General features: G+C 48.1%; 1 protein-coding gene across 3 annotated transcripts in view; it reads right to left on the reverse strand.

The window, feature by feature from the left end:
* Nucleotides 1-18,970, reverse strand: part of RAD54L2 (RAD54 like 2) — a 48,970-nt gene that overhangs the window by 22,310 nt on the left and 7,690 nt on the right. For 2 of the 3 annotated variants that reach the window (XM_085311595.1, XM_085311593.1), the window contains exon 2: nt 1,020-1,218. In XM_085311595.1, coding sequence (XP_085167721.1) covers nt 1,020-1,218 — 199 coding nt within the window. Of the gene's footprint in view, nt 1-1,019; nt 1,219-12,921; nt 13,649-18,970 lie in introns of those variants that run through there. The other variant, XM_085311594.1, reaches the window with a different exon arrangement.

Genomic DNA, 18,970 nt, shown 5'->3' on the forward strand with positions numbered 1-18,970 from the left:
GCTGCTCTCAAGCACATTACTTTTACTTTTCCAGGTAATTTCCATTACTTTCCAAAGTTTCTTTTCACCCCTTTCAGTTTCACTCTCAGTTTCAGATTTGCAGCTCTGGAAATGAAGGCTCTTGCCACAGGAGAGGTATAACACGAGTAGTGCTAAAATCCAGCTCCCCCAAACTGGCCTCTCGGTCCACCCAACCCTGCATGTAAGGACATCTACATCTCAAGGAAGTCTCAGTCTCTAAGGCCTACTCAATAGTCATTCCTTCAGCTTCAGGAATRTCAGTCCTACAAGCTGCAGTACAAACCAAACAATTTAAATGCATGGTAAAAGGGCCGCTTGCTGMCACAGAAGTCCATGTTCCATTATGACTCTTCCAAGCCATTTAGATCCTCTCAAATTAAATCTCATAGTGAATTACTGCAGCCTCACACCTTGTCACAGAATATACATGGGGACCTACAGAACTGCACAATTATTACTTTTAGAATTAAGGTGCAATCGATTTCCCACACTTTCAGTTACCTATCACAGCCTGAGCAATTCTGCAAACAACTACCCAAGATAGTAGATGAAACGACTATATTTTAGGCTGTGTGCAATAGGATCCTCATTAGCGCAAGACACACACATACACACACGTATGCATACGTATATATACATCTATATAATATGCATGTATACAAATACATATCCCTGAAACTGGATAATTTCTAGCAAGTAACAGTGCTGTTGTTTTTCAATTATGGGACTTTAAAACCAGCAGTAATATACAATTTTTGCTACACATTCTATAACTGTACATTGTAATCTTCTGAAATACCGAACAAGTTTGCACCCACATGCAGCACTCCAGACTGAGAACATACTACTCCCACTGGTGAAATCCTAGGTTTTGGAAAGGAAAGCCATCTGGTTTGCCAACAGTGGCAAAATGTGGCTCAAAAACAAAGTCTACAGACTCCATTTTTACCCCAAAAGGCTGCATAGGACCTAACTCTTTCCATCTTGCTGCTGCTTACCTTATGTTCCTCCGCATATGAGAAGGTTTCTGAGCCCTCTTCTTTTTGGTGTCCTCAGAGGCCAGGCTCTTGTGCTGGTTCTGCAAGAGTCGCTCTGCCCGCTCACTCTGAGATGAGGTAGTTGAAGTAGAGCGCTGCCATTCTCCATCCTCCGAGTGTTCAACATGGTCACTGCTGAACACTGCTTCCTGGGGTTGGTCTGAAAAGACAAGGAGATAATGACATAAAAACAACTGTGCCAGGCCGTCAGTCGGCTTTTAYGCAAGCATTCATCACGATTCAAGCCAAATGGGAACCCTCAACCCCTCTTCCTGCTCATTTGCAAATGCATTTCTCTGAGGATCGATATTGGGGTCCTCTCCAACAGCACCACTCAACGGGTCTTAAGGAGTTCTATGGTGAAGGGTCCGTTTCCAGGATAGCCAAGACTACACCACTAAACATAGTCCAAAACTGTCCTGAAAGAAAACCAGGCAAAGTGATTTAAATCCATGTAGACTCCATGTAAATCCATTTTGCTGGCTACAAAGGCCCGTTTTCCTAGAAGGGCCTGATGAACTTYGATTAAAACAAGGAAAAACAAGCAACTCAAAACCTCTTTTTCTTTGCTTCTCGGCATTCAAGTGGGATAGAAATTTCCATTTATGCGACGTGTATAACCATCTTCCAAGGTAACAGAACGTACCACGCACGAGGTTATCTGGTTCAAACACTGGGTCATGGCCTAACAGGCAGTCCAGTGGTTTTATCACCAGACTCCACTCTCATGATTTAAATGCTAACTCCTGGCAAGCTTCTTAAAAATCAAAAAGTAAGCAGCCATAGTCTTTCTGCATTATAAACCACAGCCATTCCCTTCTCTCTGCATTCTCCTATTTTCAGACTTGTATTAATGGATGATTTCAGTTATAAAGCACTATGAAAAATGACACCTTGTTGTACAGGGCATTTTGCTCTTCAACAGGCTGACACTGACCAAGCTAATGCTTGCAAATCACAGTAAGGAAATGTTTCAGTTCAAAAGCTTCCCTGTAAGTAAACTGGTTCAGACAAGCCTTGTAATAGCTTCTTTGAAGCATCTTGTCCCCTTGTGTCAGGCACAGAGATACCCTGAGCCTCATCTTGTGATCAGCTCTCTTGCACACAGACTGTGTATGAGCTAATGACTGAACTGAAATAACACTTAGACAGAACTTTGAAGAAAAGAGGGAAAGAAAACATCAGTGCAGAAAACTGCTGCAAATGAAGTAAAGCTAAACCAACAAGCATCACATTGTGACACCATGGGATCTGGAGAGGCATGCTCTCTCAAAAAGCTGACAGCTTAAATGAAGGATGCCTCAGTACAGCACACCGTATGTGCAGATACCTCTAAAGCTGCCATATTAATATGCCTGTTYAATTAACCTTACCACCAATACCACCTCCTGAAAACGGGATGCCAGCAGCTAGGTTCACCTTGGCCAAAATCACTGACCTTGCAAAGCTGCTTCTTCAGACCTCTCAGTAGACCTGTCCCAGCATTTGCTCAAAGCCTATGTCAAAATTCATTTAAGACTTCTGGACTCACCTCACCATGAGCCACAATTGGTAGAGCAACTCAAATGTTTCTGTGAGTATCAGTAAGTTCTCAACATACTAGAAAAATAGGTATCAGCAACCGATGTGATCAAATAGAGCCCGTGATCAATGCAGATAGGAGTTATGTTGCAGGTGAACATAAAAGCAAAGGAGGTTCACTGCTATAATCACATTGGTTCATCTACCATGGCCAAGGCCTCAGAGTCCTTTCCTCCTCGCATATCTCCTTAAACTAACAAGCTCAGACACCAAGCATCATATTTATTTGCAGACAGCAAACAGTGTTATGAATAAAACTAGTCTCTGAGGCTTCCCAGACAGCAGCTCTGCTATTTGAGCTAAAGATACATTTTGGTCCCATTACCTGCAATTCTTTAGGATTGTTTCCTTCCCCGTCACCCTTCTCGATTCATGGTTATATAACTAGATCAAAAGATTGGATGAAATAGGGCAAAGGGAAGCAGCACATGTGACCACATTCTCCAGGATGAGTCATTAAACCAGTGACTATCCTGGAAACAAACACTGCCATGGTTACACTGCTGCCATCTCATCCTAGGCCCACTGGACCTTGACAAGGCATTAAGAGAGCACAAAGTCACGTTTGTCTGGAAGACGGAAGCTCTTCTTCCAGCAATTACTGAGGTTGCCTCCTTCAGCAGCAACCCCTTCACTCACACCATACCAGGAAAGGGTGCCTTCAGGAGGAAGGCAATGCTAACAAAATCCAAAGACCAGGCAGCCCAAAGGTAAGGCCGTGATGTGTCTCCTATATATGTTTTCACATTTGTTATGCATATTCATTCCACCTCTGCAATTTACCTTTTCTTCCTTCTGCATTTGCTCTTAATCATGTGYAATACAAGCTCTGTTGAAATGTACACCCTGCTGGATCAGACTGTTTTCTAAAAGCTAACTTTCATCTGAGCAGGAGCAGGAAACTGAAAATCTGATGATAAATCTGGCCTTGCACCGAGTACAGACCCTCACTTGCCACAGCCACGTTTGTTCAGGCTCGTGTTTGTCCTGCCAATACAAGTTCTGAGGTGAGGAATACAATCTGTGCATCAGCCCACAGTCCTGACACATATGCATCTAGATACTAAGATCTCATCTACACTAGCAACTTTACCAAATATCACGCTGATTCAGCTGCAGTGGGATTCAGAGGATAGACAGCTAGCTTCCTGAGGACCCATCCTTGCCATCACAATAACTAAAGCTGGTTTTCAGAAAGCTTAACTACCATAATGGTAAACTCACTACAAGCTACTCGCATTTAAACATGCAACAGCTACCACCACCTCCTGTGACATAAGCTGGCAGTTACTGGCAGGAATTGCGGTGGCGGTGTCTTGCATTAACTCCTGATTGTGTACACAGTCTTAACTTCTACTACGCACGGAGCGTGGGACTCCCCACTGTAGCCATATGCTGCATTGCAGCGTGGTGCGTTCCAAGCTGCRTAACTGGGACCCACACTGTGACCAAACCACATTAAGAAACAATAACTACACACACGAAAACCTATTTTGTACAAGGAACAGGTTTGCTCTTTGAAGGGAGGGAGTGTGGGAACAACCGAGTTGAACAGGTCCCATTAGGTAATCAGTGGAATAATTCCTGCCCCAATTCTTCCAAGCCTCTATCTACAACAGAAATGCAAATATGGTTTTGTAACAAGATCTCAGCATGCTATGCTGATGTGGCCATACCAGTAACTTTCACACAACACAAAAGTTTGCCAGTCACGTTTACATGTTGAGAGCTTAAGCTGTTAGTGCATTCTAGGAAAATCTGGACAGTTAACCACACTGTCTCAATGAGAAAAGCAATGCCACCAACCTATGGGATAACATGGGCAGATCAGCCTGAGAGAGGAGATCAGCCTATGAGAGGAGTGGCTGATACACCTGAAGGCCTGTTTAGCTTGGAGAAGAGAAGACTGAGAAGGCATCTTATCAATGTCTAYAAATATMYGAAGGRAGGGTGTCAAGAGGATGGAGCYGGACTCTTTTCAGTGGTGCCCAGCAACAGGACGAGAAGCAACAGGCACAAACTGAAACACAGAAAGTTCTGCCTGAATATAAGGAAAAACTTCTCTACTGTGAGAGTGACAGAGCACTGGAACAGGTTACTTGGAGAAGGTGTGGAGCCTCCTGCTCTGGAGATATTCAAAACCCACCCGGACGCGATCCTGTGCAGTGTGCTGTAGGTGACCYCGCTTGAGAAAGGGGTTGGACTAGATGATCTCCTGAGGTCTCCCCTCTAGTCTCAAACCATTCTGTGATTCTGTGATATACACAGCTGGACAAAAGAGCAAGGCCATCTAAACAACAGGGCGCAGGTCTACTCAGCAGGAGGCAGCCCCACATTAGTCATGGTTACCATCAAGGATAAACCACATTCGACACAAATGTGTAACCTGGCAAGGTAAACCCACCACATGCTTAGAYCATACGTGTTGAGGATCAGCTGGAACACAGCTGCCAGGTTCACAGCCATTTCTGCTCTGTGTTTTGCACTGTGCTCACCAGAACAGGCACCAGATCTCTAAAGAGGGTGCCTGAGAGGTAGTGCATGCAGATAGCTACCTTGCCAAGCAGCTGCTTATTCAGGTAAATTACAGCTTTTTGGCTGACAGATCCAAGGGCCAGTCGCAACCTGGCAGGCAGTTCCCTCTGGTCTTCACAGTTATGGACACCTGCATGTGCCCAGGCACTTTGTCCTGCAAGCCACCTTGACTGCTGAGAGAGGTATGACTACCCTTTCTCATGCACTTGAAAAGTTTAAAATACGCCTGCACTATCAAAAACCAATAGCTCTGATTTGAACACATTCTAGCTCTGATTTGAACCATGCTCTGGTCCATAACGCACATCAAGGGTTGCCAATTTTCCTTGCTCACTAAGCAGCAGCAGCCACCGCCCCCAGCTGTACACACAACCAGGAGGAAGTGTTTGGTTTCGCGACCAGCTCTCATTTATTACAGTTTAGGTGTCTCTGCAAGGAGAAGAGTCGTGACTGTTCTGTATAATTCTGCTTCAGATGTTCCCTAGTTGGTATGACTGGCAGAGCTGCCCCTGAACACCACACATGGGTGCGACCCATAATGCATAAAACTGCAAAAGATTCCTGTCCCAGAGAGACATTTCCAGTAGCTAAACTTACAAAACTCAGCTCACTACTTCCTTCTTGCAGAATACTGTAAAACATCCCATAAAACAGCAAGGGTGCAGCCTGAAGAATATTCTCTAGCATTTTCAATTCAGCAGTGAATTGCTCTCATTACATACAACCTGCTCTGCAAGGGAATTCAGGTCACAGTGAAGCGTCATGAGAAACCAGGTACATTTCTAAGGTGTGATTTTTCTTTGGCTAACAGGCTTCTCCTGATGCTGAGGAGGGGTGAGAAACAGTGTTAAAGTTGCATCCAATCTCCATGCTCCAAGTCAAGCCTCAATAAGGCCAAGTAAAGATCCATGGGTCTAGCAACAGTCAGAAATGCCTAGGAGCATAGGAACTGCTGTTCAGGATGAGACTTGAGCTTCCCCTACCTGAAGTTGCTTCACAAGAAGATGCAAAAGTCCCCTCAGTGGACACCACCACCCTACAAGATGATTATTTCCTTGCCTTCATGAGTTACTTGCTAGCTGAAACAGCRAGCTACAGGATTCCCTGTCCTCCTGGGAGGCCAAGTTCTCTGCCAGCGTAACTCCAATGACTTCAGGGAAGGCATATCACTGAAAAAACAGACCCTTGTTTATTTTTAAAATCATTTCACTACGGAAATTTCATTATGGAAACTCAGGATACCAAATAGCACTATTTGCTAAATCTTGGAGAATTATTTCCTACCCTAAGGTCAGGGATGTGCACGTATGGTGAGGAACACAGTTGTAGGCAGAGCAGAGAGGATTGAGCTCTTGCTCTCTCTCTCATCCTGCACAAAGTGGATCAGAGCAAGGAGCAGTTAAATATTAGTTCAGATTTTCTGGAACTTCCACACAGTTTGTGGGCAGAAGCCTGTCGGAGGCTAGCTACTACTAGCTAGTTCTACTACAGCTGGTACTGAGCTGTCAAAGCAAGAAGGGGAGGAGCACGGAGGGACGGCACAAGACAAACTAATTGCACAGCTCCAGCTGCAACCCTCGCAGCAGCCACTGACACACTGAACTACAACGGCGCCGAGGGCCGGTGCGGCGCATCTGCACAGGAAGCTGGAAGCACAGGAAGACAAGCTGGAAGACGCTCGCTGGGGTTACACGATGTTTCCCCAGCGCAATGGGAAACAGCCGCTTCATCCTGTGCCCAGCTGAACGAAACGCTTCCAGTCTATTCTTTCCATGCGCRCAACCGGCGCAGCTGCTGCGTAGATACCCCAAAAAATGGCAGCAGAGGTGTGCGCACAGAGGCAAGAGGCAGAAAACTTCCCCGTGGAAGTCCTCGAGGAGAGCATAGGGCAAGGCACGCGGGAAGATGAGGCTGCTTTCTTTTAGGCTCCACCTGCTAGACCACCCAAAGCAAGCCGCGGAGCCTCCCGCCCGGGCTGAACGCGCGCCGCCACCGGCTACCCTCTGCCCAGAAGCCCGGTCGCGCTGCCCGGCGCGAGGAACGCAGGAGGGGCTCCGGCTACGCCGGGGCGGCTGCCATCGCGCCGGCCCATCAGCGCCAAGGCTTCGTTCTCCCTTTCGAAACCACCGCGGTYGGTCTTGCGAGCGACCCGGCGGCGCTACGCCCCTCCCGGCCAGCCCTGCTCGACAAAGCCCTAATTATGTAAGGGTTATATAACGCGGCACACCTACCCCCCCCAGCGCGGCCAGCCAGCGCGCCCCGGCTCCCGGCGCGCTCCGGAGGAGGGGGGAGGAAAAAAAAAAAAAAAAGGCAGAGCAGCAGCAGACCTAGCTCGGATCAGCCTCTTTCAGCCCCGCTGGTGATCTCGCCGCCTTTCCGTTTTCCCTGCCTGCCTCTTCCCCCCCCCCCACCGCCACCGCAGACGCTCTGGCAGCGGCGGGGCGTTTCTGAGCGTCCCTAGGTTGCCCCCGTCTCCTGTTCCCTCTCTTCCCCAGCCAGGGGACACGTGAAGGGTAACTCGGGCCCCCGAGCCGGCTCGCCTGGGGGCGATCCCCTGAAGGCCACCTGAGCCTGGCCAGCACGGGAGGTCTGACGCGGGCCACAGGCCAACCGCAGCCAGGACCCTGTCCCCGGGGGGCCGCCGCAGGCCCCGCTGGAGACGAGGCTTCGGGAGCCCCCCGCCCCACCCGGGGAGCCAAGCTGGATGCAGCGGGGCAGAACCCTCCRAAATGAGTTTCGTGGGCTGCATCCGCCCAAGCGTGAGAGCTTTCCTCCGCCCGAGCGCAGCCTCCCTCGGCCTGTCAAACRGCGCGTGCATCAGCTGCAAGATCTTCATCCCCCTTGGCGGTTCATCTAGGAGTCAGCCGCATCAGGTCTGACTTTCAGACTTGTCACTGTAAGCAGACACGGAGACTGTCATGTTGGTACAACAAACAGCCCGGCTTGAAGTTCTAGTAACAGGTTCTTCATTTATCCAGCTATTCGTAAAGCGATCAGTCACTGCAGGTTCGAGACACCTCCACGAAACCTGCAGCCGTGAGGGAGGCTGCTTTGAACACCAGCCCGGGACTGCAGGACGGAGGRATAAGATGCAAAACGAGCTCTGAAGCAAATAGCAGCCTGGGCTCTGCAGGCCAAAATGCAAGGTGAAAGCCAGGCGAGGGAAAAACGCCCAAGTCAGACCCGTCTCCGACTCCTCCTTGGGCAGGGAAGTAAATGCCAAGCAGCGGAAAGTTGTACAAGAGAAATTAAAAGGCAGCAGTGCCCTTCTTTTCTCATCAGAGGTCTCGGGGCGTATCAGTTACTGCGGAGACACGCCGCAGAATAAACCTCCTTTTCCCGGCCTGAAGGAGTCCTTCCCAAGCAAAAGGAAACAGAGCCGAAGGACAGCAGCTAGAAAGACGCCACCCCCAAACCAAAGGGAGAGCAAGCAGCCGAGAGCGCTGAGAGGCAAACTGGAACATCAAACAGCCAACTTTGGTGACAGACAATATATCTTCGAACGGCGCGATTATGCAAGCAGAACCAGGCCCCAAATACCCAAGAGCTCTCGTTCTGGCCAGGCCTCAACGCTGCATACACTGAGGAGACCCGAGTTACATAAACACCAAAGAGCACTTATATAACCTTTTGTATGGAGCACGCTTGCAAAGATCAACACCCCGAGCCGGAGGAGGAGAGCAGGTAGCTGCTCCAGCCAACTCCCGGCGAGGCGGGCGGGCTCGCGCGAGCCCCCGGGCCGCGTGCCCTTCAGMGAACGTCCCGCCTCGGGCCGGCCCCGGGAAGGGAAGGGAAGGGCGCTGATCCGGAGCGCGGCGCTCAGCGCCACGCGGCCTCGTCTCCGCTGCCRGCTCTTAGCGCCCTGGGACCGAGGGGTGGAGGGGCTGCGAAATTCAAAATTAAACCTTTTCCTAGTGCTTTGAAACGGGAAGAGCTGGAGAAACAGAGACTACCGCTGCCTTGCGCCTCTAGTCTAGATGCAAAAGCGAAACCGCTTCTCCTGAGAAACGGCCTCAAAGCTACGACATAAAGCCGCTGCTCGCCAGCCCTCCSTCTCCCGCAGGCACGCTGCGGGCGGCAGGAAACGCACCCCGTAAGGTGGCGAGGGAACCGGGGGTGGCTTACGCTGGTTCTGGAAGCTGAGGGTACGCGAGAGCAACCGAGTCGCACAAAACTAATGCACCGAAGTTGGGACGCGTTTCAGGCTCTTGCGCTGGGAAGTTTTCAGCAAGCTGCTACTTCAGCAACTGCACGTAGGAGGGAACCGAAACTTCCCCTTCCTGGTTATCCCAGTTAACTAGTAACCCAGGATATATTTTTGCCTGCCAGCTTAAAAAAACCCCATAGGTATCCAAACCACAAGTAACCCTGATTTTACCCTAAGACCTTACTTATTTTCATAGCAGTTCAAAACGTCTTCCTCCCAGATCTGGTCCTTTTTATTAAGGTGGTTAAATATTGATTTAGGTAACAAAGATGATTTCTGAAGTTGGGAGGGCATATTTGACACATCCAGGGGCTCGACATGTTCCCAGCACAGGGAATCCAGCTGGCTGTTACCATTATTCTTCTCAACATAATTTTCAGGGACTAAGAAAAGAGGACGAGTCGTGGAACAAGCATTTTGCATTATGCAATGATTACATAAGCATTAGTTTACACTAGGTAGCTGGGACTTGTGGCATTAGCTTTACACTAAGATACCCTCAGAGCAATGAGAAATAATAAAGAGGGGATTATTGCTGCCACACACTTCCAAGGCCACCAAAATGGCAAACAAACAACTAGCACAAGCCGAACTTTAATCTTTGCCCTGAGGCCTTAGCTCAGCTTCATTCAGGACTTGCTAAAAGAGAGAGGGGGAGAAGACACTTGATGCTTGCTCGTAATTTCAAAGAGCTGCATGAGAAACAATCCTAGCATAAAGCATCCTCCAGTATCCCAGTGCTCCTGTGGTGCTGGTCAGGATGGCAATCAGGTAAGAATGGAGAGATACCAAAACGGTAACGCTTGGCACTTGCACACTTCTTCCGTGTCAAAGGAGTTCAGAAGCATGACACAACCCGCACAGTCATCTGTGAAACGGGCCCATCCTCACGTCTGTCTTGCAAAGGAGGAAACTAAGGCAAAGAAATTRGGCAGGCATCAGTGCTGAGTAACTCCCAGGTCACTGGCTCCCTGTCCTACACTCAGATCAACAGGCTGGCTTTAAATATAATTTCCTGCTTGAAAAATAAAACGTTATTTGTCAATCTTTTCACAAAAGCACAGGACTTCAACTGTGTTGCCACGTTCTGCCTCAGTCCCTAAAGTAACTTCAGAGGAATTTTTAAGGACTTTGTTTAATGAGGAAGGCATCGCTTGGGAGAGAAATGCAAATTGCTGAGTTTGAGCCTGTGTGCCACCGCATTCCACTGGCACTTCTCCCACCGAGTGCAGCCAGAAAAGTGACCGGGAGCACTGGAGAAAGCTAATAAGACCAGCCTGAAACATCACCACTCAAAGAACAATCTGTTTCTAGTCTGTCTTTTYGAAATAGCGGTGCTGTTTTGTGCGCTGCAAGAATCATTTTGCCAAAGGGCTGCAAAGTTGTTCGTGGCAATCGGACTTGCACAAGTTGAAGCCGCAATGTCACGAGAACACTTCTCATCCCAAAGACCTAACATCACACACACACACACACACACACACACACACAAAATCTAAGCTCTGTACAGCCTGGAAAAACAATAAGAAGCACCAATTCCTTCAAAGGGCTGCTAAAACTACCTCTGTGATCAAAAAGGAAGAGTATGCATACGTAGGGAAGAGTAGGATATCTTTTAGGTATCTACGTAGGATATCTTTTAAATACGGGGCACTTTAAATAAGGGACACTGTTCTTACAGGGCAACTGKCTCTGCTCAGACTTGGAACAGGGAGCGTACTGCAACAAATCTTTATTTACTAGCTGATGGGTGCTAACATAAAAATAATTGAAATGTTCTCTAACTTCCAGAAGCATACATAAAATAACTCAATAGCACAGGCAGTATCTTGTTGTATACACGAGGGCTTGTTAGTTTGAATACCCCCCAAAGAAYTGCTCAGGAACATCAGATGAGAAAAATTCACTTAAATCAGAGAAAAGAAACACTGACCAGTGGTCGAGGCCCAAAGGCAGGCAGGAACATGACGCCCCAGTGCTACCCGAGACTCACTGGGCGACCTTGGGCAGGTATCATCCTCTCTGGAGACAACGCGGCTCCGGTGAAGCAGGAGGGGAGACCCTCCCGGACCCATCAGTCGGGGAGCAACCTGGTTTGGATAAGCTACAAATGCCTCCTCAAACTATTTCCTCGCTTTGTAGAGCAGACTGCAAGAAACTTGCCCCAGACATTACATCTTGATCAGTGCTGTAAGGATCTATTTGCTTTCACGTTTGCACAAATAACTCCCCCAAAATCTTTTCATCCAAAATTAYTGGGAAGCCCCTAATCCTATGTTCTCCCTCCATATAACCTACAGTCTCACAGCCAAAAGCATCTTCCCCCTCTCATCTTCTCTTTTTATATCTATTATCCTAGATTGAGTTACATAAGCCACTTGTATCACCCCAATTCCTCATTTATCCAAACTCATTTTATATCTTATTTCCCTTCTCCTCTCAGCTCACACCCTCTCAGAATTAGTTTCCTCATCCTGCCACCACAGCCAGAGGCCTAAGAAAGCAAGAAATGATGGATTTTTGCTAAAATCTACCTCTGTCAATAATGGACACCAAACATGGGAAAACTTATTTCTGTAAAAATTCCACCTAAAAGCCACACTATACTGGACTCCTATAACGCTGAGCTGGAACTCCTGGGGATCATTTTGGAACAGCCTCTTATTTTCCCTGCACAAACTCTGGGTGRATTTGCCACCTGAGCAAGGTGCAAGAAGTTCAGCTTCCCCAAGTGCCTGTCCCCATCACCAGCTGAATTACAAATAGATGAAGAACTTCAAATCTGAACAGAGTAAAAAGTCCCCCCCCCCCCAAAAAAAAAAACATGAGGTCTGCCCACCAACAACCAACCTAAGAAGCAGCCATCCCAAAAATGTAAACTGGGCTATATGTTAGGGTTTCACCAGCATCTTCCATTTCACAGGGACAAAAAAAAAAAAAAAAAAAAAAAAAAGAGAGAGAGAGAGAGAGAGAGAGCCAAGCAGGTCTTAGTCTATTAGGCACAAATTAGAGGCTCTAGAATAAGCACCGATGGCTCTGACTGATGCCCAGTGACTGCCATGCAGTCAGCAAATCACCAAATACTTCACTGACAAGACAAGCTCTTCAAACTCTACCAAGTAGGATGTTGGGGAAAGCATATACCAAAAGTGGAGAGGAGGTAGGGGAGAGGATACTGGATATAAAGTGACACTGCTGTTAACTACTGCCTCCTCTCTTGCTAAAAGCAACTTTTGCAATATTGCAATACGACAGCAGCAGAAGCAAGAATGCCAGACAGAGAACGTCACATCGCGAATGTCCTCAGAATCCAATGCACAAAGRAAGAGAGTTTCCTCCCCAAATTTCCTCCATCAAATTGACGAGCAGTGCAAGACACTGAAAATGCATCCCTGCCCAGTAAGTAGTAAATTAAAAATTCAGCCTCACAGACAACTCTGGTACCCTAACGTACTGCGCAAGCTGTTGAGGAGGGCGTGCGAATGAACAGTCTGTAGCAGGGAGGCAAGAGGAGAAACAGGAAAAAAACACGAGTCCTACCTGGAAACTTCTGAGACTCATCCAAAAGTAACATGCTGCTCAGTCAGTGCACGGGTAAGGTAAGGTCTCTCCTGGCAACTCTGCCCAAATGCTTGTTCAACRCGGCCACCCACTCGCAGCCCTTCGGCTAGTCTCGTCCCAGGGTCTTCAGGACAAAAGTTTCCAGGCACTCCCAGCAACTTGGTGTCTCTGCCCGGAGCCCAGGGAGCACTAAATCCGCTCTCGGAGGCCGTTGAGCTCGCAAGCGGGCTGTGTCTCCTGATAAAACAGTCCAGGCTGCAGGCTGGGAAATCTGCATTTAAGGTTCCTGAAAATAACTTTGGTATCTAGTTCCTGGGGCTTGATTCGACCGAGCTGGTGTGACTGCACTCAGCGAGCATGTATCTTCCCTGAGCCCAGCCGCGACGGAGTAGGGTCGCTCTTACGTAACTAGTTAGATACGCCTCGTGTTCGGCCTAAATAGAAACTGTCCCTACGTCCCTGCCCTGCTTGCAGACTCAAACTACCTGGCCCAGCGTAGGGGGGATCCGATCCTCGGAGAGGCGCTGCCCTGCCGGCCCGGGGCGGGGGGACCAACGCCGATGCGGAGGGAAGGCAGCGACCGCAGGAGGAGAGGTTTAAAGGCGAGCAGGAGAGCAGGTCGGCTGAGCGGACGGGGGGGAGGCTGCTCGCGTGCTCCTCGCCGCCCTGCTCCCATTCACCCGGCCTCGTTCAACTAGTGGCAGCAAGAGCGAGCGAGAGGACTCCAATAAAACACAAATCCTTACATAAGCGCCCGGCCGGAGCGGGGCCCCGCGCGAGGGGAATTCCTACGGGCAACAGGAAGTCGCCAGCAGGAGCCGCGCGCACCCCAGCACGGCTCAACGCTCGAGCGGGGCAAAAGCGGGGGGGAAGGAGTTGGAAAGGCGAGCACGGCCCTCGGGCTTTGAAAGGGATCTCGATAGGGGATTTCGCCGGCTACTCGCGTGGCACCGCCAACTTCATAATAAATAAAATAAATGAAACCCCACGACTATCGAGCGTGAAACGGGAGCAGCCYGTTGGGAGCCCGTAACCTGTTTGCACAGTAAGGGGCAGAAGAGCATCCTGCTCGGCTCGTTTAATCAGCAGCTCTCCCAGCGCTGCCGTGCTTGTTCAGAAGGCTCCTTGTGCTGCAGAGGGAACGAGATTGCCGAGTTTTTAGAAAGCAGCCTTTCACACTTTGGGGAACACAAGCCTTTAGGTGAGCCTTCCTCCCCGTCATCCACCCGCCTCAAAGACATGCCCGTAAAGGCAGAGAGAAGCAGCGCTTTGAAGCTCTGTTTGAAGCCCCAGAAGTGAACGACCACGCAGGCCTAAGCCTTCTTCCAGCACTGCGGAGACTTTCTGCATGKCCGATTCCTTTCCCAGGCAAAACCCATGGCAGTGATAAAGAGCAAACCTGGGGTGAGGCACATTTAACAGAACGTCAGCTAGCTCCCAGTGAGCATTTGTCCACACAAAGTCATCTCCTTGCTTCAAACAAGTGGTGGTGGCAGGTGGAGAAAGACAGCATCGGTGCACCAAGTCCAAAGCAGGCTGACCAGCCCTGGCCCAAACGCGTAGGGCTCCAGGACTGAACAGTACGACATGCTGCACTCGTGTAACAGTAAAGATGGACCTAGAGGTCTGCAAAAACAGCCAGGACGTTTTTATTCCACCTCTTACTTAAGCGGGCACTACAATTCAGTGAAGGCTTGTGGCCATCAAAGTGGCCTCGCTGCTTCGGAATACGTCACAGCTTCAAAATACACCCGGGGTGCAGCTCTCGTGRCTAGAGCTGTATGGATTTTACCAGAGAAAAAATTACGAAGGGGATGAAAAGCAAGCAGCTCGGTAACGAGACAGCCTGTCACCTGTATCTCAGATTCAAACAGTCTGGCTGCTACAMGAGAACGGACAGTGTTGATCAAGGGGCAACAAGGGCACAAATATGTTCAAAAAAATACACAGCTGAGGAGCTTGCAGCTGGCCTTATAAGGACTTTGTAGGGTTGGAAGAAATAAGCCAGACATGACCGCGGTATCYGACCAAATAGATTTATGAAACCAGGAAGCAAGATTTAAGGACAAGTGTGTGCACACAGGCAGGCGGGTATTTTCTAAGGCACAGTTGGGAAACGAAGTTCAGTACGTCGGGGGAACAGGTGACCTATGCCCGTTTCTGCAGAGGAAAAAAAAGGGCATTTCCTTCTTTACCCTACCGTGCAAAACAGAAAGGAGCTTTCCCCTCCACAGCAGCCTCCTGGTGAGCTCATCACAAACTCACATAGCCAAGAATTAGACCTGCTAGAAACAGGCAGTTTGTAAAATGATCTCCTCATGGTAATCTTGTTATCGATAAGCCTGTTTACTGCCCAGCTTTTCTGTGAAGCCAGCCTGGTCAGAAAGTTCGCTCTCCTTCCCCTGCAGGCTCCTGATATTTTACACAGCCATCGTATCTCAGCTGCATTACTCTCAAGAGCAGGCGAGGTCCTTGCAACTGCAGTGACCAAACTATACCTCGGAAGAAGCTTCTCAGGAGGCTCTTGTCACTTGAGAGCTATCCTAGCAAACGACCCAGCAGTCTCCCCTGTTGCAATCACTGTAAAATTTTCAGTTTCCATAGGACATCAAAGAAAGGTCCTTCAGGGCATACTACTCTCCTCACTGTCCTCTGTGAGCTGAGCTGCTCCGGGACGGTTCAGTATCGGCCTGATCCAGGCCCACCAAGCACAGCATGGACAAGCACTGCAACTCTTTCATGCCTCCTCACTCTTTGGATGCTCTGAGCTGCTGGTGACTCCCTTCTCTCCCCCCCYTGCTGTCCCACGTGTGCTGTTCACTGCTGTGCCACAGGACAGCCTGGACTTCTTCTTTCCATCCTCGATGGCTCTGTGCCGCCAGGCTGCCCTTTCTCCTTCCCACCGGCATGCCCCCATCCAGCAGCGGCTGTCTGCACGCCCCACTGACCGCTCTCAAGTAGAGAGGCTGCCTACAATCTGATTTTTTTCGTGAATTATTAAACACAGAATAGGCTTGACTGCTCATCATCTTAAAGCCGCTCAGACGGAATCCAACTCTAACGCCACAACGTTATTTGTTGGCAACTAAGTATTGCCGGGCTTTTGAGAAACATCTGCTTTTTCACCAACGCTGTACTGTAAACTAAAATGGCAACTCTTCTGAGCAAGATCTAAACCAACCATGAAAAACCAGAGAAGTCTTTCCATTGCTTGTAAYGAGTTTTGGACTGAAACATAAAGGACAAAATTTGGTCCTTTTTTCCCCTCATTTTATTTTTATTCTTATAAGCTTGGTGTATTCACTTTCCCATGCTCATTCACTTTGCTACCCAAAGCCAGCATGCACAAGGATCCAGAAAATACTGAATYGTAACAGTGGGTGGTTGTACATAATGTAACAAAAATCTAGTTAGAAAATACACCTAGTGATGAAATGCACTGCCTTTCGCAAACACTATTCAGACTACCACCGTGGCAAAACATGTCCTGTTTCAGACTTYAGTCTCAGCTTTCCAAAGATTTTTTTAAATGTACTGAAGACCACAAGCTGTTAACAGACAAGAYACAGTGATCTTATATCAAACATTACAGATATTTATCATGATATTAATCAAAGCAAAATCCTTTGAGTTACAATCCTGACATTTGCATTWGTCAGTTATAACCTTCAAGAGATTGACTCTCATCTCTTCCTACAACTTGYTATATTTCTGCTGCTAATATACATAATATGTTATGAGAACATAATATAGCTGTGCCTTTTAAGAGTGATTTTGCACACCTTTAATTTAATTCYAGTTTTCAGTCACATGCAAATTTGACATAAATCATAAGCTGAAAGTAAACAAAAGCACCATTTTAAAATTACTTCTTCAAGTAATACTTCAAGTATTTTAAATGTTTTACATATACAAAGATTACTGACAGATGTTTTAATTGCAAAATTTGTTCTGATTGAGAATCAAACTAAAAGTTTCTGTTCCCCCAGCCTAAAAGATATTATCCTACAGCCTTCTCCTCTCACATTTCTATTTGCGTATTTCCAAGTGAAAATAACATCATCTGATCTTTAAACTCCTACTTAGAACTTTTTCATACTGAGTCAGTGAACTGCATGTTGAAGAAAATAAGAACAAGATATTTTCAGCATCTGCAGAAGAAATTACAGTTATTAAAATAAAAAGCRGGTATTACATCAAAAAACTTTGGTCCAAATTATCAGCCAGCTGCTTCTAAAAGTTCAGTACTGCAGGTCTCCCTCAAAGCAGCAAATTAAAATAACAAATAAAGCAAATAATTATGACACAAAACTGTACATTTAAACATTTGAAGAATACCTGTCATTTAATTAAAAGTTTCCTCTCCCACCAAACCTGCCAATTCTTCTCAGCCAAAAATATAATACGTGTACAATACATAGTTATATAGGCACGCACACACATTTTATTTAACCAGAGTCATTTAAAACAGCACAACGCCAGACAAATTATGGAAAAATGAGAACAAGGACTGCTTGCATAGTTTATACTCTAATGCAAAAATCAATATAGAAGTGTTTCACCCTGCCTCATACACTGGAAAGGAAAAGAGGCATTGCCTAAAGTGCAAAGCAGAGGATTCTGACTTGGGCTTCATCAGAGACTCAGCAGATGACCTTAGCAAAGTCACTTTGTCACTTCTGATCCCTCCAATAGGGACAATACCACATAACAGATTTGCTAATTATTTTCTCTAAGACTTCCTCACTGCTTCAGAGGTAGAGGAAACAGGATGGTATCTGTCAGTGACGGTGAGGTGCAGCAGCACCCAGCTGAGTACTGAAACCGTATGTGGAAAAAAWAGGCAGAAAAAGTAGCAGAGSAGAAAGCGTGATTTTCCCTCTGTTCAAGATTTGCTGCCGGCTTTGTGAAAAAAGCAAAGAAACTTTTTGGCCACTAATATACAAATCCCCAAATGCTGCAAGGTCAATTAGAAAAGCAGGAAGAAACAAGGTATTTCTCCTCTACCTGGAAGACTCGGAGCAATTCTTTGCTCAGCTAACACCTATTCACTCTCTGACTCCGTGCACTCGCAGTACTCCAATGTTCGAGGCAGCTCCAAGAAAATACAGCACGTGGCTAGGTTAAAAAAAATATTTTTGAAAAAATAAACGTACACATGTATAGAAAAAGCAGAAAAGCAGAGCCACGGACATGGACTGCTCTTTAACCGCACAGAAGGATTTCTAGTTTGCATTTGTCATATGCCACAGATCAAAAGGAAAGGGGGGGGGGGAAACATGTAGCTAGTTATAATACCGCATCATTTCACGCGATCAGCCAGCGCCTGCCCCGAGCCAGCGGGTCTGAAGGAAGGCGAGCTCTGGCGTCATCAGCTCCTGTTAAAGAAGCAAAGCAAGTCATGACTCCAGGTTATGTAACGCTGYGACTACGCCAGACTTGGTGCCACCCTCTCAAAAAGGAAGCTGCTCTCAGAGAGCCTGGGAGGGYGGCAGAGAAGCCAGGAACGTTCTCATACGAACTTTCCGCCGCTCCGGGAAACAGGAGGAGAGCGGGAACRCGTCGGCGCTCGCGGACGGCCCAAGGCTCGGTGACCTGCCCTGCAAAGCCGTCAGTCCGCAAGACCCTGCCAAGGGGGCTGGGGGCAGCACCAGCCGGGATCCCCATCGGAGATCTGAGCCTTCCTTCCCACAGCCTCGGTCAAGCCACACCTCACCCCACCGAGGGTGACCTAGTTCACAAGGTTCCTCAAAACGCTGGGATCCCGGGATCGGACAACAACCCACCCGCCAACCCCCCCGGCGCCACTCCCCCCACGCTCCTCTCCSTCGCTGCTGCCTTCCCGGGCTCCTCTGAGATTTACGAGCGCATCTAGCCTGTACTCAAGCAGCTCTCCACCGGCTCCCCATAGCCTCCCGCCTGCAGAAACCGCCCAAACGCAAACAAAACGGCCCAGGTGCCCGGGGAAACCGGCAAGCTACGGCTCCCGGTTTGGCAGGGAGGGAACGAGCGGAGCTAACCGCAGTAC

This window comes from Rhea americana, unplaced genomic scaffold (genome assembly GCF_003343005.1).
Source record: "Rhea americana isolate MKP2758 unplaced genomic scaffold, rheAme1 scaffold_345, whole genome shotgun sequence".
Classification (NCBI taxonomy): domain Eukaryota; kingdom Metazoa; phylum Chordata; class Aves; order Rheiformes; family Rheidae; genus Rhea; species Rhea americana.